Below are 22266 nucleotides of genomic sequence, written 5' to 3'. Positions count from 1 at the left end.
ATATTCATTCTTCATTTGTTACTGACTGTGATCGACGCTGTGCGGCAGTGTTATTCTTCCCCATTCTAATAAACCCTTGTGTGGTAGTCAGAAGCGGACTCCATAGTGCTTAAAGAATTGGCATATTAACACATTAGATGGGCAGACTGGGCTCCTGCTCAACTGCTTTAGAAGTGGATCAATGACCGCCTCACTCAGCCAATCTTGCCACCAGATTCGCTGCAGTCATGTGTTCTGAAATGCTGATTTGTGCCAAATTAACCTGGCAGACGTGGGGATCTTTATTCTCATACCTGCCAGGCAGCGTGAGCATTATTGAAGACATGCGACCACAACTCAAATCTGGGAACAACACCCTCCAACCCTCAAATCCACACATAGATACAATTTCTTTGAAACCTTCATCAAACCACCACCTTCTCTTTTTGCAACCCTCCAACCATCCTGTACCACTTGCCTCAAGGGATTTGACAAAAACTAATCTGCAAGTACAGTGATCCTAGAATAATTCACAGCAAAGCTGCACTCAATGGGCTGATAATGCATTCTCCAATACAAAACCCAATCAAGTCTATGACTTTCTCCAGGAACAGTTGCCTTGCGGTTATTCCGCAGGTTTGCATGTCGATGGAATATATTGACAGATGGTGACAAATAAAACTGCAGTCAATATTATAATATAGGGAGGAGAAACATGTTTAAATCAAGACAAATGTAAGCTCAAGCAAAACGTGGTGTGTGTGTAGTAGGACGCACGTGTGTTCCATGTACGGCATTGTATCATCATCTTCAGAGTCAGCGATTGTGACGCCATCCTTTTCCCAGCGGTGACCGCCAATGGCAGCACCTGGTGTGGTGAGGTTGCAGAAAAGGACGACTGCGGACTGGTTACCAATCTCCACCTCACTCGGCGCATCGATATTGTGGCCTGGAATGTGGTATCAGGTTGGAGGTGTTCAAACGACAGTCAAATCTTACATTTCAGCAATGAAGAATGTTTTCTAACTTTAATACAGTTTGATGTTTATAAAATATCAAATGTTATTAAAATATCAAATGTTTATAAAATATCAAATGTTTATAAAATATCAGATGAAGTAAAAATATCAAATGGCTTTACAAAAACCATGATGTTGGGAAGCTCGACAATGAAAACGATTCTACGAGTTGTAGCATGCTTTCCACTGGCACGGCTTTGCGAAGTCGATCACAATCCGCAGGATGTTGAAACAAAATTATCATGTCACGTCTCACCAAAAAAAAAACCGAATGATTGAATCGGATTGATGCAAGACATTCAAAACCAAACTCATTCACCGATCCCCAAAAATCCCGAAAATTTTATTAGCAGGTGTTTTGTAGAAAATATGAAGGATATTCCAAATAATGACTGGCATCAGGTTTATTGCAAAGAGGCCCCAAGGAAAGCACTTCACAGCAGGAAAGATGCCCAAAGGCATAGATGTATGCAAAGCGTCACAGCTGGCAGGTGCATCACCGATGATGCTGGATGCTGCTTTGATCTTCCAAGGGAGAGGAATGGCAACCAGAAAGTAGACTTTTGAACAGAGAAATTGTTAAAGTATCACTTCCTAAGACTCACTCGAGCAAATTGCTAAAATTGCATGCTACTTACGACGTTATGGTTGAATGTTGTAAGAAAGTTGTTCTTTCAGGATACTTGGTCATTTCTGTTAAAACCCTTATAGTCAATCTTCATACCTCTACCGCAACTGGATCGGACAGAGTTGGTCACAAGACTAGTATGTCACAAGCCAGCATTTAAAGACCTATTTTATTCTGGGTCTACATCCATGAAGCCTGGTGTTGGCTTTGCTGTTAAGGTGGCTGGCTTAAAGGTCTTAGATTCCTGAGTTTGAAACCCTGTCGTGCCGTTAACACAACACCAGGTAGGTTGACTCAGCCTGTCATTCTTAAAGGTCAGCGAAATGGGTACCAGATTAATGGAAAAATGAGCCATTCGAGTATCCTGTGTTGAAGTGACGACCCACCCAGGATTGTGCCCCCTTGCCAATGGAAAACTGCCTCTGCAGCCCTATATGTCTGAAGATGCAAAAAGTGTCTTCTCCTTCTTCTTCATAAATAACCCCTCTGCTTCCCTGAAAAACACATAGACTATTTTGCTGATGGCTCCTCCATGTCCAGTAAAAGGACAGCAAATTTCTAAATGATATGCTGTCGCTGTAACCTACCTGTCAGGGGAGTGGTGTTCTTTTTCATCAACACACTGCTTCTCTTGATCAGCATGCTCAATAACTATTCCTTCATCCTTGCACATCATTTGTATCAGTATAAACCCATCTACATAAGTGAGAATTTTATTTTAGAAGTCACCGCTCTGGAATATCTGTCTCCATGTCTGGAAGGAACATTTTTTGAAGTCACTGGTGAGCTACCTGGAACATGTCTTTCAGTTTCAGTGCAGCAAAGACACAAGCTCTCATTCTCTTCTCCACAATGATCAGCAGTTTAATTATATGGCCAACTCCTTGAAGAGATGCAACTCATTGAAGCCCCAGGGTTGTTGTTTGTCACAACTTGTCTTGGGTGGACCATATCTCCAAACTGGCCATTTGAAGTCCCATGGAGTACAATTGTCCACTCTGGATGGTGCAGCTACATCCAATCTTTCCCCCCCCTGGAGATTATTGAGTCAAAGTATTTTCCTATTACTGGCATATACTGCCAGGAGGCAGTGTACCAGGGCCTGCTTCTCACTATCGCAGATAGGCAGGTGGACGTTCAATTGTACTATCAGGGCAGTCCCCATCCCTGCTCTCTCTGGGTCACATGATCACATCACATGCGTTCTTTCAGAAATACACACATTGTTCACCTCCCCAAATGCAAGCTTGATGGTCATCACCATTCATTTATCCCTCTATTCTCTAGCATGTGGAGCAGGACTCCATGCTTCAGGTGCCTTCAGGTGCGAGCGTTGCCCACCATCACATCATGCTTTCTCCCATTATCCACGGTCAACATCGACTCTTAGTAGCCTCATTGCATCAACCCCCATCTTTATTCTCTAGTTTGGGGATGGACGGACGAACAGACACTTCTGTTTTATAATATAGATTTCATCTGAGCAACCAGAATCAGTCACCTAATTTATCCTGCAGCCATTTTAATGTACAATTTAAAAAAATAATTAAGTATGCCATATGTAACAGTCTCGTGATACCATATTCTGCAAGTATATTTTGATACATTGACATGTAGGATGGTTGTGGTTTATAAACAAGAATTTGTCGAATAAATTTACCGAATTGGTAAAAGGATGAAAAGTCAAACAGCCTTCCTACACAATCACAACCCTTCTCCCCCTCCACATGCAACCACCACCACCTCCTTTATTATCTGCAAGCATAACGTTATTAAAGTGTAAAAGGCAAACCCAACACAAAAAATGATTCAAAGTATAAAAATAAAAAATTGTACACACATGTTTGCCTGTAACATTCACACTGGACTTTAACATTTCCTGTGTATCAGAAATAGAAAGGCCATGTTCACACTGAAATAATGCAGTGAAGAAAGGGCAGGATTACATTAATATTATTATTATTCATCAGCAACCACTTGACAACTCAAAAAGATCAAAGTGAAATACAATGCAATTGAAGGTTAAAAACAAGCTGCACCTAGATGACCACACATGTATTAGAAGACCGACTGCATGGACCATAGATCTTCCACTGCTCCTCATCAAATTTCCTGAGACAAAGTCAGAAAAAAGCCATTAATATTGTTGCGGTTTTGAGAACCCTCACTTATAAATAATTACTTGTATATAAATTCTCATCATTAAAGGTTAAAGGTAGCAACCCTAGATAGGCCACAGCAACACGTGGGCCACCATAGGATCCCAGTTATTTTATTATTATGTGTTTTAGATAAGGCCGTGTTTCCAATAGTTGAATCTGCGTTGAATCAATCAAATAAGAAGTAGGCCCCATTCAGTCCATTTTTGCCAACCTCTCTCTCCAAGCGATGCCATTAGGCGCCTCTGTTCGCTGCCTTAGCGCTCGCTCAAGCGCCGCCATAAGACACGCGGTAAGGCCCAAGAAAGGAGGCGGAGCGCCAAGAAGAAGGTGTGGCATGTCAACCAGCCGTCAAAGGCGTGGCCGGTAAGCCCTCACCAGCCAACCAGGGCTGAGGTGAGATCGCCGACAGGCGTGGTTTTGGGGCGCGCGGAGCAATCTTCGCTCGCATTATATAAGCGCGAACGCAAAGCCCTTTCACGGACTCGGACTTACTGCGGGAGAGAGCTCACCTTCACCACGGGACTCGCGTGCACACGGCAGTGATCAAAGAACTTACTTATTGGGAAAGGCGCTTTATGAACTTATTTATCGGGAGAGCGCGCTGATCACAGGACTCGGACTTACTGCGGGGGAGAACTCACCTTCACCATGGGACTTGCGTGCGCACAGCATTGATCACAGAACTGATTGGGAGAGCGCACCTTATCAAAGGAGGACTTGAGAGAGAGAGAGAGCGTTTGGCACAAGTGTGCACGAATTACGTACGCAGCATCCCAGCCTCCCCCGTTATATAAACTGTCCGCTCGCGTCCAACTACGCGCGGAGCTGCCTGCCGGGTTTCGCCGCTGGACTGGAGCCGACTGGAGCCTGGACCCCATCACCGGACCTTCCACCCTACCAGCTATAATCCCCGTGTGAGTGTGTATGTTTGTCTGGGGTATTCTATATAATAATAGCGTAAGGACTCAACTTTGTTATCCCTTTTACGCCGCACCCAGTGACCCGATGCCCACGGCACTAATGGATTTACGATCTACGAACCGCGCTCTTTGTTTATCACGTACAGCCACACTCGAAAAATCTGAATTAGCCGACGTTGGGGCCCAAAAGCATCCGATTAACTGCCGAAACGACGCCATCTTATTGGCGTCTGCTGGGTGAAGGCGAAGCAAGCCGTCCGCTGATTGGACAGGCGAAGGCGAAAGCAAGCCGTCCACTGAGTGGACAATCCAGAGCATGCATTTGTGCCGGTGTCGTCGATCGTGGTGTACGCTAACGATTGCAATAAATATGTTGTTCATATACGCACTCTTCATTCTCATCTTTCTTCCTAACTCTTACTCGGACAAGCAAATCCCCTATGCCATCCATAATGGTACACTCTATCCATACACCACATCCTCCCTTCTGTGGATGTTCCACGGGTTTCGGCTAGTTAAGAGTAAGACTGTTTTTAAGGCTGCCCTGTGTTCTGCTTCTTCCTCTTCCTCTTCCTACCCTGTACATTCTTTTGTTTCCTCTTCTTTCTGTATATTTGTAATAAACCCATCTTTGTTCTTCCTACTTTCTTGGTTTCCTCTCGTCCGATCCCATCCGTCCTTTCTATCATTGGGTAAACATGGCACGATTGAAACCGCTAGAATCGGGTTTAGTCCCTGTTAACGGCCCGAATCGCGGCTCGCTATCCGCTCGGCGTTTCCACCAATGGCCGTGGTTTGGGCGGGAGTTATTTCCCTGCTTTACGGTCGGGTTAGTAATTAGGTATTTGGGACTAAATTGACCAATCACCCTACCTAATACCGACCAGAAGGAGCGTTATAACCCCCAAGGACTCAGGTCGGCCAGATAAAAAGATAAGGGGATTAACCCCCCCTTGATAAGGGGAGCGCCGACGACCGAGATCTGTAACAACTGGTAGTCAGGAGTTGGGATTTGGAACCCGGGACTAAATTTAGTAGACCAAATTTTGGACACCAATTGTGCTATTGGCCGTAACAATTGGTGTCTGGGAGTGGGATTTGGAACCCGAACCAAATTTTTTATATCTGAAAAATTTGGTCAAAAATTACGAGCGGCCGAAATTTTATTACCATCTAAATTAAATCGTGCCATGGATAACCAAGGCGATCGGATGCCGGTGGGGGAAATAGAAGAAGAGTTAGAATTAACCCAGGACCCCCGGGAGGAAGAAGAACAATTGGGAGAAATGGAGGAGGAAAGCGAAGAAGGTGCGGTAGTGGGGGTTGCAGGCGCACAAAATGGCGGCGCCTCGCACATGGCGGCGAGTGCCGAGCCCACGGGGCCAGGGGACTTCCAATTATTTATGGCACAAATGATGGGGTATACGGAAAAGATGGCTGAGAAATCCACCAGGGAAATGGAACAAATTGTTAGCAGGGGCAGATCCAGGAATTTCAAAACGGGGCGGGGGGGGGGGGGGTGGGATTGAATGTGGGAAGATATATGGGGGAAGTATGTAATAGAATAGGGGGAAGTATGTAATAAAATGGGGGAAGTATGTAATAGAAGTATGTAATAGAATATGTAATAGAATCACTCCTTCTTTCCCACAGATCTCTCGACGGAGGATGCCCAGTCCTCGCCGACTGGGCATCCTCCGTCGTGCGAAGTCCTTCCTAGGCACACCTGAGCTCCTCACCACATACAAGGCTTTCATCCGCAGCTCAATGGAATACTGTTCTCCCCTATGGGCTGGTGCTCCTGCCTCACACCTAGCTCGGCTTCACGCTGTTGAAACCAAAGCTTTCAGAATCATTGGAATCTCCCGCGATGAAGCTATCTCTGAGGGCCTTTCACTCACTCACCGCAGGCAGGTAGGTGGTCTTTCTGTCTTCTACCGACTCCTCTCCGGCCTTGCTCCCCCAGCTCTCTCTGTGCTCTGTCCCCCAAATATTCCTACAGGTCGCACAAGATCTGCCAGCAAGCCTCTGATGGTTAAACTGCCAAAATCTCGGCTCTCTGCTCACCTTCACTCCTTCATTCCTCTTTTCTCCCACCTCTGGAACAAACTCCCACACTCCCTTCAATCCCACTCCTCCCTCCAGGTCTTTAAAACAGCTGTTCACCACCATCTCTTATCTTCCCCCATCCAAAACCTTGATCTTTTCTACCCCCACTAATTCACCCCAGATCCACCTTGTTTGTAATTCCAACTTCTTTCCTGGTAGTCCTGGCAGTGTCCATATGTTTTATGCCTCTCCCACCCCCTTTCCCATGCCTCCCCCCCAAAGCCCTCTCCCTCCCACAGATCTCTCGATGTCTCCATGTCTCTCGGTTCCTGCTCTCAAATGTTGTGTTTGTGTCCTTCCCCCTCTCTCCCCATCTTGTCTACCGCTCCCGATGCTTTTTGTTTTATGTGTCGGTTTGTCGGTTATGTGTCGGTTTGTCTTTCTGTGTGATAAATGTTCGCTCCTTCACGAGCCTCGATCTTGTATACAAAAAAAAAAAAAAAAAAAAATGATGGAAAAGAATAGTGAGCGAATGGGAAACCAAATTGGCGGATTGAGAAATGATATGAATGAAATATGAATGAATGATCGTCTTAAAGGCCATTTTCCCCGCTAGAGCGGGGGTTGGCCTTGCGGGCCCCATGACAATCATGGTTCCCTGTTTGAGGCAATGTTTTTATGGCCGGATGCCCTTCCTGACGCCAACCCTTGGTCGCCTCTTACGATGCGCAGGGATACGGTGTACCTATTCTAAATCGGGGGTACACACCGTGATCATTCATCCCAGCAAGCTGGTACTCAATTTGCCGACCTCGGAAGGATGACAGGCTGAGTCAACCCCCCTGGCGTTAATTCAGCGTTCGACCGGGATTCGAACCCAGGATTGAGAAATGATATGGGAAACCAAATTTGGGGATTGAAAGAAGGATTAGGTAATTTGGAAAATAGAATGGGGGAGCAATTGGGAAGTCAAATTGGGGGATTAGACAGCAAAATTGGGGGATTAGAAAATAAATTGGGGGGGATTATCGAACAAATTAGGGGGTCAATTGGAGGACGTAAATGGCCAAGCCCGGGAAGTAAATGAGGGGTTAGCGAGGGACAAAGCCACATATGAGATAAAACAGATGGGGAGGGACAGATACCGCAGATCGGGCGGAAAGGTTGCGGGGGTACGCGACGAGGTAACGCAGCTTGAGGAACGCGGGAAAAGCGAGTTAGAGCAAACCGAAGTCACGTGGACCGGGATAGAAATCGCGACCCGGGGTATGGGGAAGCCGGCGACCGCAGAATTAGAAAATTTGATTTTATTAGCGCCAGCGGTTGTCGAGCTTAACAAGGAAAAATAAATTAAAATCAAAGCAATAGTGGGAATTGGAGAGACAGCGGACTTAGAAAAGCACTCGTTGAAGGAAGAAATGGAATATGCCCAAAGTCCGTGTTCACATCGTGATGTCGTGCTGCATAACCAAATGGAAAGTTTGCAGGTGGTGGAGGAGCGAAGAAGAGGAAGCGCCAAGGTGAGTAGGGTGGTGTATGGCGCGAAGAGGTTTGGCGCGAGAGTGTTTGGCGCGAGAAGATTTTTCGCGCGCTTGGGATCCAGACGTCACCCGGGCACTCGTAGAAGGTCCGTGGTGCGCTGTGTGAGTGGAAATGGCATGCGTGTGCGGATGGCGCCGGAGCGCGAGTGTATTACAGAGTGCGAGGAAGGATTAGTCAGGTTCACTATGTTTTTTCGTTCAAAATCATGGTAGATTAGCAAACCTATACATTTTTGGAAACGTTATTACATGGAAAATCTGAAAATCAATGTTTACATTTGCCAATTCCGACCAATTTGATTCGACCAATTCGACCAATCGACCAATTCCATTCGACCAATTCGACCATTCGACCATTCGACCAATCGCTTCGATCGACCATTCGACCATTCGACCAATTCGATCGATTCGATTCGATTCATCGAATTCGATTCGATCGACGATTCGACCAATTCGATTTGCCAATCAATTTGACCGACCTTTGCTTGTGTGGAACGGACTGTGAAAACGATGCGGACTATATTGTCGGATACGACACACAGGACAGTGATGACGAACTCTAAATGGCATATTCTGTAATCGTGTATGTTTGATGCCATTGACTGCCTGTGTATATTTTGTCATTGACTGCCTGTGTAGATGTGAAGTTATACTGACTGCATGTGTATATATGATTTTGCTGACTGCCTGTGTATGTTTGGTGATATGAATTATTGTGACACATTTTGATGTTATTAACTGCCTGTACAAAATGATAACATGTATTTGATTATGCAACTTATCGCGAATATAAAGACAGTATTTTGCAATTCAAAACCTTTGATTCGTGTCTTACCATTCCCCATAGCACTAATTTGACTTTCATTGGATTCCTTGTCCCTGAAAATATAGGTTTAGTATATTTTAAAAAGTTTTTAGGGTAATTAGAGGCAGAAATAGAACAAAATATGTATTTTACAGTGGCCATTTTGAAAATCCAAAATGGCCGCCATACAGGTATCTCTCCAAATGTAAACATTGATTTTTAGTTTCCTTATGCTATAACCTTTCCAAAAATGTATAGGTTTGCTAATCTACCATGATTTTGAACGAAATAGAATTTATTGACATAGTGAACCTGACTAGATGCACGACAGAGTCTGAAAGTGAGGGAGAATGCACAATGGAGTGTATGTGTGAGAGTGAGAGTGATACAGAGAGTGGGAGGGATGAGGAGCGTGTGCGAGAATGCACACCTGAGATGAATGAGGAGCGTGTGCGAGGATGCACACCTGAGTTGCTTGTGGAGCGTGTGCGGGGATGCACACCAGAGCACGTGATTGGGTGTGCGACAGGGGATTGCACACCCGTGGGTAGGTGTGCGCTGAGTGGGTATGTGCAAGAGTGCACACCCACGAGTGTTACGGAGTATGTAACAGGGGAGTGCGCACCAGGGTGTGCGCAGAGGTGTGCGGTGGCCGAGTGTGTGCGGGAGTGTACGAACGGCATGGGTACGCCTGAAGAGTGTGTAATAGAATGTATGGGGTGCATGGAAGGCGCAGGGGTGCATCAATGCGCGAGAGAGGAGTGGGTCGCGAGGTGTGTGTGTGAGCATGCGAGTCGAGCATTGACGTTTACCGGGGCAGCGGTTAGGCTGACGGATAGCCGACGCGAGCTCTCGGGGCGTGGTGTTCTTTGTGTGCTGCGGGGGCCGGCGGGGATCGTTGCCGCGTCGCTCCTGCACGGAGTGCCATGCACGATTCGGGCCGGGCTCCACCCTGTATGGTCGGTGCCGTGCCGTAGCGGCGAGCGGCACGATTCCGGGGGAGAAAGGCCAGGTCGGACCTTCGCCCCCTGGCGGGGGCAGTGTTCCAACCGGGGGAAGTTGGGTCATCGGGCCGGAGACCGCAAGGGTCCGCACCGGGATGGACCATGGAACCTCGGACCAAGTATGCCTCCTCCCCAGAGTCGAAAATGCCGGACGGACCCAACCTACAGGAGACTGACCATCCGCACGCATAGCCGGCTTTTGGAAGCCGAGCTGTGAAAATGCATTCCACCCCGAGAGGCTCGGAGTAGTGGACAACTAGTAGTAATGGCAATAGTGATGTAGAGGGATGGTAGCTCTACCATCCCTCACATCCATATTGGGCACATGAGCTATAGTTTTATGGGGTTTGGTGGTACAAACTAGCCAGGGAGGGCTTGGATAATGGCTAGGGATCTAGAAATGACTTTAGGAGACATAAGATTTAAGTAGTGACTTTTGTACAGGTAGTGGGGACGTAGAGTAGAGTAGTTGGATGATAATGATGAGGGAGTGCTTAGTATAAGGGATAACGGGGAGCACTAGTATTAGAAGGGAGTAGATAGCTTAATAAATGCTGCTGTGTGTATGAGAATCTTCGTGGTGAGCGTGATGAAATGAGGCATTGCGTATGAGATTCCTTGTAGTGCTGGTGAAATGTGGCAATGCTCGAGAGAGATGTGTGTGTGTCTTTGTGTGTGTTTCTGTGTGTCTGTGTGTGTGTGTGTGTGTGTGTGTGTGTGTGTGTGTGTGTGTGTGTGTGTGTGTGTGTGTATTGTGAGAGTATTGAGGATGTGTGTCATTGTGTATTGAGTGATTGCCTTGCATAGAGTGCAAGTGAACAAATGGTCTGGAATAAATGGTCTGGAATGAATGGTGTGGAGTGAATATTGTGGGATGAGTGGAGTGGAGTGCATGGTGCGAAGGAGTGGATGGGGGAAGGATGTACCCCTTCACGAGTACCCGGGGAGGGTAGTTTAAAAGTAGGTAGAGGGAGTAGGTAAATTGTGGTTGGATATTGACATCTGTGGTGTGGAAAGTAGCAGAGTACTGCTTGGTTGGGTGCATGAGTAAAGTGGAATGGCTGGGCGTGTGGCCTGTTAGTGCGTATGGTTGGTTGAGCACTCCGCCACTGGTAGTCTGTCGGCCAGGTGAGGCCGCAGGTAGGCTCTGGGAGCCAGGTAGAGTTGAGTGTAGAGTTCAGCGGGGCCCGAGGATCCTAAGGAAGAGGACCCGGGTAGCCCAGTGCCATAGAGGGCATCGAGGGGGTAAGCGCCAGGGAGGGCCTTCCCCAGGTAGGTTAGGGTGAGGAGCTAGGCAAGCTCGGGTGGTGACGTTCAGTGGCGGAGATGCGCAGGTAAGTAGGACCTGCTAGGGAAGCCACACGACCCAGCCCCGAAATTGTGCGAGGGCACAGGGAGGAAAATCTGGGGAGTGAGACCCCAAATTGGAGAGCGCCACAGTATGTGCAATGGGAATTGGTTTCTAGAACCGCATAGTTTAAAGATGGCCAATGGATTGGCAGGGCAAGACCCCGGGTAGTTTAACTGTGTTAATGTCATTTAGAAGTATAGATAGGAGAAAGTCTCTTCGCACCATCTGCATCCACTCACCTAAGTGATAAGACTCCACACCAGATTTTGTAAACGATTTTGGAGAATGAAAGACGCATCATGACGGAGTGTGACATTGTGGTTATTCCACCTTTTCCTCCTTAGGAGGGATTGATGACGAATTTGGCATTAGGAGAGATATGGGGGACAAGACGTTGGCGACGAATTGATGAATGTGTCTCCAGATTGTGTAAATACGGGGTAGGGGCAAGGGTTGAGTAGGTAACATGGGGGGTGACGAACGTTACGGACGAGCTTTCTCAGCTCGCTCTCCCGTGCCCTTCATGTCGCATTACCTTGTATGATGTGTACCCTTGCGCCCTTGCCCCCCGCTAACCTCTGCTTGTCTTCCTTCCCCACTCATGGACCATGTTCTTTTGTGCCCGAGGGGAGTGTGCAGGTGTCCGCAGTTAAGCCCGCACCCTTGCTGCCTCCTGCCTGCACTGATGCACGATATGGACCATACGTTCTGTGGCCTGGCACCACTTGTGGACCACACGTTCTGTGGCCTGGCACCATTTATGGACCACACGTTCTGTGGCCTGGCACCTCTGCTGGGACCGACCATTGTTGCCTGCGGTATCTGGCTTGCGGACCACTGTTTTAAAGTGGCACCAATGCCCAGCAGTGGACCACCTGAGTTGGCCCTGCTGGCCATATAATTATAAATAATAAAAAGCAGACGTGGTGTGTGCCCTTTTTAATTGAAATAACATCAAGCAAGAAGACAGCCAGAAACATCGGCCCAGCAGAGCATGCGCAAGAAGAAGACATCATTTTTATTCTTTTTTAAATGTTTGTTTTTGTGCATTTTGGTGCTTTTTATGCTTTTATGGTGCTTTATGGTGCATTCATTTTATGGGTACATATGGTATGGTGTATCGGTGCTGTGCATGGCAATGGCATTTCCCCTTTTCAAAAGTTCTTCTTTTCCCACAAAAGACAGGTCCTGGGTTACAGTGTAAATAATTAAAAATTAGTGTCTTGTAAATAATGCTCCCCGCCAGCTTAAAAGTTTAGTTTGAGAATAATTCCGTAATTCGGTTAATTGTGGGCATGAGTCAGTTAGATAGGATGCAACGCAGAAGGTGGGACATATTTAGTGTTAAAACTGTCGCACTCAGGGTGAGGTTAAAAGTAGAGGGTAACCACACCTAAGTGTCACATTAATTTAAAAGATAGCCCTTTTGTTTCGGCTCGGGACGAGCCTGGAAAAAGGAGGGGTGCAGTGTTGCGGTTTTGAGAACCCTCACTTATAAATAATTACTTGTATATAAATTCTCATCATTAAAGGTTAAAGGTAGCACCCCTAGATAAGCCACAGCAACACGTAGGCCACCATAGGATTCAATTTATTTCATTATTTTGTGTTTTAGATAAGGCCGTGTTTCCAATAGTTGAATCTGCGTTGCATCAATCAAATAAGAAGTAGGCCCCATTTAGTCAATTTTTGCCAACCTCTCTCTCCAAGTGACGCAATTATGCGCCTCTGCCAGCAGCGTTCGCTGCCTTAGCGCTCGCTCAAGCGCCGCCATAAGACACGCGGTAAGGCCCGAGAAAGGAGGCGGAGCGCCAAGAAGAAGGTATGGCATGTCAACCAGCCGTCAAAGGCGTGGCCGGTAAGCCCTCACCAGCCAACCAGGGCTGAGGTGAGATCGCCGACAGGCGTGGTTTTGGGGCGCGCCGAGCGATCTTTGCTCGCATTATATAAGCGCGAACGCAAAGCCCTTTCACGGACTCGGACTTACTGCAGGAGAGAGCTCACCTTCACCACGGGACTTGCGTGCGCACGGCATTGATCACAGAACTGATTGGGAGAGCGCACCTTATCAAACCAGGACTTGAGAGAGAGAGAGAGAGAGAGAGAGATAGTTTGGCACAAGTGTGCACGGATTACGTACGCAGCATCCCAGCCTCCCCCATTATATAAACTGTCCGCTCGCGTCCAACTGCGCGCGAAGCTGCCTACCGGGTTTCGCCGCTGGACTGGAGCAGACTGGAGCCTGGACCCCATCGCCGGACCTTCCACCCTACCAGCTACAATCCCCGTCTGAGTGTCTATGTTTGTCTGGGGTATTAAGAGTAAGACAGTTTTTAAGGCTGCCCTGTGTTCTGCTTCTTCCTCTTCCTATCCTGTACATTCTTTTGTTTCCTTTTCTTTCTGTATATTTGTAATAAACCAATCTTTGTTCTTCCTACTTTCTTGGTTTCCTCTTGTCCGATCGCATCCGTCCTTTCTATCATTGGGTAAACGTGGCACGATTGAAACCGCTAGAATCGGGTTTAGTCCCTGTTACCGGCCCGAATCGCGGCTCGCTATCTGCTCAGCGTTTCCACCAATAGCCGTGGTTCGGGCGGGAGTTATTTCCCTGCTTTACGGTCGGGTTAGTAATTAGGTATTTGGAACTAAATTGACCAATCACCTGACCTAATACCGACCGGAAGGAGCGTTATAACCCCCAAGGACTCGGGTCGGCCAGATAAAAAGATAAGGGGATTAACCCCCCCTTGATAAGGGGAGTGCCGATGACCGAGATCCATAACAATATATATATATATATATATATATATATATATATATATATATATATATATATATATATATATATATTACATTTTTCCACGCCATTGGTATCGACGTTCGCGCACGGTTCTCCCCTACAAAACTACGTTTAGTTTGTCCAAATCCAACCAACCGTTCCAAGGATATGAGTAGTTTTGTGTGCCGTGCCGTCATGAATCCAATCGGCTGGATATTGTCACTTATTGAAACGAAGACGTTCTTTGTTGGGTTTTTGTGAAGCAACCAGAAGGCCTAGAGAGCTGCGGGTGGTCTCCTTAGTTAGGCCTGGATCCTATCTCGTTTTTCATGAAGTTGTAAGTGTCTGTGATAATCTGGTGGACTGGGAGAAGAGATCGTGGGAGACCATCGGCATGGATTCAAGCGCTTCCGCGTTAGCCCAGCTGCGAATGCGCCGATTTGAACCACACCATACAGCCCATCTGCGCATGCGCGGCTTTGATACACATGCAGCGTGTCATCCCGTACACGAAGATTGGTCCGGGGTGTAGTCGTTTGCACCTGCGTGGTTTTTTCAGCATTCAAATGCTTCGGCAATCGCCTGTTAGACTACTTGCGCATGCGCAGTGTTGACGCGATCAACGCATTGGAATGTTTGACGGTACTGTCAGGCAATCTCGGGAAAGAAATGGCAGTCTATAATATGCTTGAAGAACTTAATGATTTTCAGAATAAATACATTTTGAAATAACTTATTAAGCTTGTGTTCATTATTTACAAAAAGGCCGACCTGTCCCATTGGCTGTCTTTAATTTCTCTCTGGACTACGCCACGGCAGATGAGGAGGACCGCAAGGCATGAGGACACAAAAAACAACACCTTTATATGTGCAATCCATGCTTTTCAAAAAAGAAAAAGAAAAAAAAAACCGCATCGCCACATCAATTCTGGAACTTTGGTCTGACCAGAGACCAGCAATATATTTTTTTCAGCCCAAAAGAAAGTTTTTGTTTGTTTCTTTGTCTGCACGTGCTAATCTCCTGAACGGTGAAAGATAGGAGGAAACCTCTGAAACAAAAAATGTCGGGACTGGCCCCGGGAAGGTTATAGGCTAGGTGGCGAGGCCGGTCGAGGCCACCTCGGCCGGGCTGGGCCCATTTCGCAATTAAAAGCTGAGCTGAATTATAGTAGACAATCTTCTACGGCCGCGAGTAAAAGCTGAATTATAGTCGTAAATTCACGAAGTGCGGCCGCGGCCGGATAGTCAAGCTCCGCTGAGTAAACTTACGCGTCAATCCGTGGGAGTCGGGGCCAGACAGAAGAAAGAACAGGGAATCGTTGAGCACTAACTGATACTGGGCTCGCCTCAGACCTATGTACAGAAGATTCAATTCATTCAAAAAGAACCCGGGCAACGCCGGGTGCATTCAGCTAGTTATGTATAAAATTTCCCAAAAAAATCCACTTTGACATTTGGAGTATTATGTGTCGATCAGTGATAAAAAAAAATCTCAATCCAATCCTTTTTAAATTCAGGCTGTAACTGTGTAACACAACAAAATGTGAAAAAGGGATGTGCATACTTTCTGAACATTCAGTTTGTTCAGAAAGTATTCACACCCTTTGACTTTTTTCACATTTTCTTGTGTTACAGCACTGAATGGTCTAGCTCCTCGTCGAGCATTGACTTTGTATACAAAAAAGAAGCTGTATTTGCAAAACTATTTATTTAATTTTTATATTTGCATGTGAGGATCATGTTAGAGCAGAACAACTGGGGAAGACAGGTCAATAGACAAAATGGGACGAAGACAAAACAATGGGAAAACAACAAATGGATGTAGCACAGCATAAGGAGAGAAATTTGGTGAGGTGAAGGAGGACAGCAATGTCCCAGGATGAGATAAAGCTCGGTAATAGAAATGGTAGAGACCTTGAGCTGGTGGTGGGCAACAGACATAGATCCTGTTGGGAAGAATTCGTGACTCGACACTTAGGAAGACAGTTCCCCAGTTGAGAAAAGAGGGTTATGAAACAATGAAGATGAGCATCGAGTTTCCACTTGGGAGGGAAACGAGGAAAGGGTTTCTGGCAGAACATGAGCCAGCTGGTGGTATGGGGTCTGGGTTGAGAGGGGAGTGGACAGGAGGATAAATATCATGCATATAATTCTCACGATTTGTAAATAATGAATTTGTGGCCCCTGACATGAGGTTATTTAAATACAAAGCAACGTGAACAACAGCAGAGCGAAGGTTGTCAATGACGTGGGAGGTGGTTGGGAAGGCTGGGGGAAGGGGAATCGGATGCAAGTTTTGCTGCTTTCAGGCTGCCTTCATACATCACAAATGAGCATTGCAAAATTGCAGCAGATAAAATCCCAGGAGGGGATGTGGGGATTCCATCAAGTTTTCCCTATGGTGAGAAGATTTTGCTGATCAACTCAGTCAAGGAAACAGGTAATTCCCCCACCATTTCTAAATGAGCACATTAATGTTGGGCACACAACAACCTGGTGTTGGCTTCGAGGTTAGGGTGCCGGCTTGGGATCCTAGGATCCTGGGTTTGAATCCCGGTCGATCGCCGAATTAACGCCAGGGGGGTTGACTCAGCCTGTCATCCTTCCGAGGTCGGCAAATTGAGTACCAGCTGGATGGGATGAATGATCCCGGTGTGTACCCCGGTTTAGAATAGGTACACCGTATCCCTGCGCATCCTAAGAGGCGACCAAGGGTTGGCGTCAGGAAGGGCATCCGGCCATAAAAACATTGCCTCAAACAGGGCACCATGATTGTCATGGGGCCCGGCCCGCAAGGCTAACCCCCGCTCTAGAGGGGAAAATGGCCTTAAAACGATCATTCATTCATTCATTCATTCACTGTATGCTCCGATAGCCAAACATCCCAGTCATTGCTGTAAACATTCATGATTAGGAAAAAACACTTCGTGAAATATTGTTACAAATCAAATACTGACACCGATCAAATTTTTCCTCCAAAAAAAAGAATTATTACTTTGCTCCCTTTCTTCCCCCAAAAAATAATTATCTATACAAAGATGACAATTCTACAACAGAACATGGATCAACAGCTAATGGTAGCTTGGATTAATTTTAGTAAGCCTTTTAATTGTGTATTCCTTTGAATGAATAAATTAACGAACAACGATTGAATGAATCATTGAATGAATGAATGAATGATTAAATAAATAAATAAAGTCTTGAGATGAGACTTCAATAAGCAGTGTACGTAGACATTGTGTTGGAAAATGAAGTTGTCCATGACAGAGTGAAAGTGTCACTAATGAGCTGAAGGATGTCGTTCCAGTAGACGAGAGCGTTGTGGATCATCATGTCTCATCTGAACTGCAATTTTCACATTCGCAATGTTGTCACCAGGGCAAATGGAAAGTCGTTTATGTTGAAGATGCTCAAAAAGTTTAACTTAGCCGTGGAAGATTTGTTTACCATTTACAAGGACTATGTTAGTATCACTTTTAGAGTACGCTGTTCCAGTTTGGAATGCTGGTCTCACAATCTGCCAAAGTAACCACTCCGAATCATTCTAGGACAATCATACCGTGATTATGATCAGGTCCTTCAGTCTTGTGATATTCCACCCTTGAAACAACGCAGGTTGGAAATTTGTCGGAGATTCGCACACCAATTGCTAACATCTAATGAGTTTAGACATTGGCTTCCAGACCTCAGGCAGGACAGGACACAATACACTCTCAGAATTCATCTCAACTCTCACAAATCACGTGCAAAACCCAAAGGTACAAAAACAGTGCCAAATCATGTATTAAGATTCTTAATGAATAATATACATTGTACTCCCTTTTTTAATGACATCCTCTTCTAATATTTTTAAAGTAGGAACTAATTACATGTACTGTATATCGTTTTAATAACATTCTGCTGATTTTGACGCACATTTTCTCTAATACTTTCCTTGCTTTTTGCTGTATTTACCCTCCGTTAGTTTACCCTGCCTTCTGGTCATGTCATGTTAGTTTATAATGAAATTTGTTTGTATCCCTTGTCATTCCTCAGTATATGCAGATGACAGGCCATTCCAGTGTACTTTCTTCTTTAAATTGTTTATATGTCAAACGTACTCGTATAATGTAGATGGTTTAGCCTTTTTGACATGCAGTGATCAAATCCGTTTGTGAATTTGTCTGTCCCTCATTATCATGCACTTTTTTGCATGTTAATTAGTATGTTATTTAATTATGATACAATGTATTATTTTGCTGCCATTTCTGTTTTTTCTACGTTTGAATGTTTATGATCTGTTAAAAATATATATTTCCTACTACCACTGCATTATGGGTAGACGACCTTAAATATCAAATTTCAGCAAATTTGGACAATATTTAGGAGTTTGTTAATGACCTTGAAGTTGAACCCTATGCCCCCGGGTAAATTTTATATGATTTCAGGTGCCCTCACACTTGAGTATTATCCCCTCGAAGGGGGCCGGGACTCGGGTGAGAGATTAAAGTTGACAGCCGCTGTTAAGGTTAGGGTGAGGTAACGTAGCAGAGGAGGCGGAGGTGTTGTTAGACCTAATGGCTTCCTCCTGCATTAAAGTTCCTTGTAATGGAACATACAGGGCCCTCAGAAAGACTTCACACCCCTTGACTTTTTTCACATTTTGTTGTTACAGCCTGAATTTAAATTGATATTTCTTGTAACTGATCTACACATAATACCTCGCCAAAGCGAAAATACATTTGGAATTCTTTACAAAACAATTAAAAATGAAAAGTTTAAATGTCTTGAGTCAATAAGTATTCAACCACCTTTGCGATGTCACTCCACATTGAGCTCAGGTGCATCCATTTTCCTTTGATCATCCATGAGATGTCTCTGCAACATGATTTGAGTCCACCTGTGGTTAATTTAATTGATTGGACATGGTTTAGAAAGAAACACACCTTTCCAGATGAGGCCCACATTTGAAAGTGCATGTCAGAGCAGAAACTCTACCGTGAAGTCCAAGGAACTGTCTGTAGAACTCTGAGATAGAATTGTGAGGAGACATAGATCTGGGTAAGGGTATAAAATAATTTATAGAGTGTTGAAAGTTCCCAAGAGCACAGTGAGCTCCATCATTAGGAAATGGAAAGAATATGGAACTACCCAGACTCTTCCTAGAGCTGGCCATCCGACCAAAGTGAGCAACCGGGCAAGAAGGACCTTGGTCATGGAGGTGACCAAGAACCCAATGGCCACTCTGACAGAACTACCGAGTTCCTTGGCTGAGAAGGGAGAACCTGCCGAAAGGACACAAGTCTCTGTAGCACTTGACAAATCTCGGCTTTATGGGGGAGTGGCCAGATGGAAGCCACTCCTGAGAAAAAGGCACATGACAGCAAACCTGGAGATTGCAAAAAGGCACGTGAAAGACGGAGAGCATAAGGCAAAAGATTCTGTGGTCTGACGAGATAAAAATTGAACTCTTTGGCCGGAATACAAAGCGCTACGTCTAGCGGAGACCGAGCACAGCTCATCCCCCATAATGTTCATGGCGTTGTGTTACATAACAGATGGCTATATGTGGGTTAAGCATTAGAACAGGAAAGTGTAAATGTCTGTTTTGTTACGTCCGCCCACCGAAGTTGGGAGGTTATGTTTTCACCACTGTCTGTGTTTGTCCGTTTGCGAACAAAATATCTCAAAAAGTTGTGGATAAATTTGGACGAAACTAGGTGGACAGGTTATGTGTGTGACGAGGATGAATGTATTCGATTTTGGTGAAGATCTGAAAGCAGATCTGGATACAATGATTTTTTTTAATTCTTGAAGTGATTCTTCAGCATTGAGTGATCGGGCCAAAAGCGACATGTAGCAGGATATTTCAAAAAGATGTGGACGGATTATGAGAAAACTTGGTGGACGAGTTGGTTAAGTGATAAGAACAAGCGGATTAGATTTTGTGACAGTTCCGGATCCAGGTCTGACCGATCAGTGGGATACAAAACCTAAACTGTTCAGCCTGGCGGAGGTACGCTCTCTACCGAGAGCCCTTCTAGTTGTGATGTGAAAGGTAAGTTAAAAAGAGCCAGTATGTACAATCCCTTTCATTAACGAGTAGCTGCTTGTGCTACCTCTACGAATATGTTCTGTGTTGTTTTGCACATGGATTATAATTGTATGTGGAAGATGTCTTTGTTAGTGTTCTTATATCGATATCACATAATTTAATGAACTATAATAATATTCAGTACAGAGTACATTTAAACATCAGGGTGGTGAGGGTGTTGTGTCAGAGATCGGCTTGTTCGGTGTTCGGGGGCAAAAAAGGTTTAAGAACCATTGATTTAGAATGTTAGATCGTCTATAAAGTATGTACTCACAAACCATTACCATGTGAGCACATCTATAAAATTTTATACTACAACATTTGTAAATAAATCAGAAGTACAACATAGTTAATAAAAGCACTCTTGGCACAAACTATAAATAAGTGTGGATGTGTGTGTCTGTGTCTGTGTCTGTTTCCGTCTTTTCTCGGGACAACCATTATTCAAAGAAAGATGTAAGGGTGGTTTCACATGATCATTTCTTGTGAACATCCCTACCTTGTTTACATACTTTTTAGAATAACATCCCTACATCCACTTACATTTTACGCAGGTTTGGATTCATTTGCAGCAATTTTCACTTCATTTTTGTCCCCGAGGGCGAGGAGCTTCAGGGTAGGACAGACACATATACATATACATATACATATACATATATATATATTATATAGGCCTACATATATATATAAATATATATATATATACCGTGTACCGTTCGGTGTCTCTTGTTTACTTCAAATTAAATACCGGACATGCTGTTGAACCTTCGGCGCCCGATGAATGGGCATTGCAGCAGGAATACATTTTGAAATCAAACAAGCGAGAAACGAATCGTAAGAGGGAAAGCCGAATGAAGCCGATGGAGGCCACGTTCGGATTCCCACAACACTCAGAAACTCAGATCTTCGGCTCACCGTTCTGCGTCGTCGCACTCGCAATACCCAGCAGCGTCAGCGCGCAGCTCCACGTTACAGCGAGCATCTTCAAATTTTCACTTCATTCACAGCAAATTAGAATGAAATATTTTACCCCCTTTTAAGAAAATACCCGTTTCTCGGCCGTCGGTACCGGCGATCGGAGCCACAAGCCTCACGGATAACCTTCGGCTTCCGCCCACGGCATTTCGAGCTCTGCCGCTCATTGGCTGTCGCAGAGCACGTGACGTCAACTACGGCGGCCGTGTCTTCGCGCGATCTAAAACTCGAAAATCTATTTTTCCCTTAATGAAATTAGCGTATGCGACGAGCATTTGGCACCACATTTTACGAAATGGAAATGGGAGATAAAACATGGTCACGGATTAAAAGCCGGATTAAAAATGGCGGGATTCCACCTCAGCTAACGTAAAGCGTTCATGTGCCAATATCGAGGATGGGCGAGTACATTTATTAAATAAATAAATATTTTTATTTTATTTAACTAAATATTTAGAAACTTTTATATTGATTTTTAAATTGTTTTTTTCTCAGTTGTTATGATCACGAGATAATATGTTGTTTATCGTTCATGTATTAAAGCATGACCACAAAAGTCAGCGTGACCTTGGAGCTTAATAGGTTCGATCTCTCTTCTACTACCTTCCTGCGATTCATCGTTTGGGGTCAAAAATTAATTTTCTCTTTCGAAAAAGTGAATGGAACCCAAATAGGCTGGCAGGATGGCCGAGAGGTAGGCACCACACACCTGTAAGCTGCCTGGGCTCGAACCACGAACCAGGTGTAAACTGCCGTCCTGGTGTTTCACAGGCAGGTGATTCATCAAATTGGTCTGCTTCCTGTCAGCTTCAAAGTTGTTGTTTTTTTGTTTTTTTTGTACACATAATCGAGGCTCGTGAAGGAGCTAACATTTATCACACAAACAAATCAAACAGACAAACAAACAAAGTGTATAAAAAGGGGAGCGGTAGACAAGATGGGGAGAGAAGGGGAAGCACATAAACACAACATTTGTGAGGG

The 22266-nt window shown here is 45.1% G+C and overlaps 1 protein-coding gene across 1 annotated transcript in view; it reads right to left on the bottom strand.

Annotated features, from left to right (window-relative positions):
- LOC137434427 (neuroplastin-like) overlaps positions 1 to 21460 on the bottom strand; it is a 55866-nt gene extending 34406 nt beyond the window's left edge. Inside the window, exons 1-2 of the mRNA XM_068127405.2 lie at positions 21226 to 21460; positions 757 to 928 (exon numbers count right to left, since the gene is read on the bottom strand). Of these exons, the coding sequence (XP_067983506.1) occupies positions 757 to 928; positions 21226 to 21292 (239 nt within the window). The 5' untranslated portion in view covers positions 21293 to 21460. The remainder of the gene's footprint in view (positions 1 to 756; positions 929 to 21225) is intronic.
- Positions 21461 to 22266: the final 806 nt, after the last annotated feature.

Source organism: Myxine glutinosa, chromosome 10, assembly GCF_964187855.1.
Source record: "Myxine glutinosa chromosome 10, kmMyxGlut1.1, whole genome shotgun sequence".
Lineage (NCBI taxonomy): Eukaryota > Metazoa > Chordata > Myxini > Myxiniformes > Myxinidae > Myxine > Myxine glutinosa.
The sequence above is the reverse complement of the archived record's forward strand: the minus strand, read 5'-3'. Positions and strand labels throughout refer to the sequence as shown.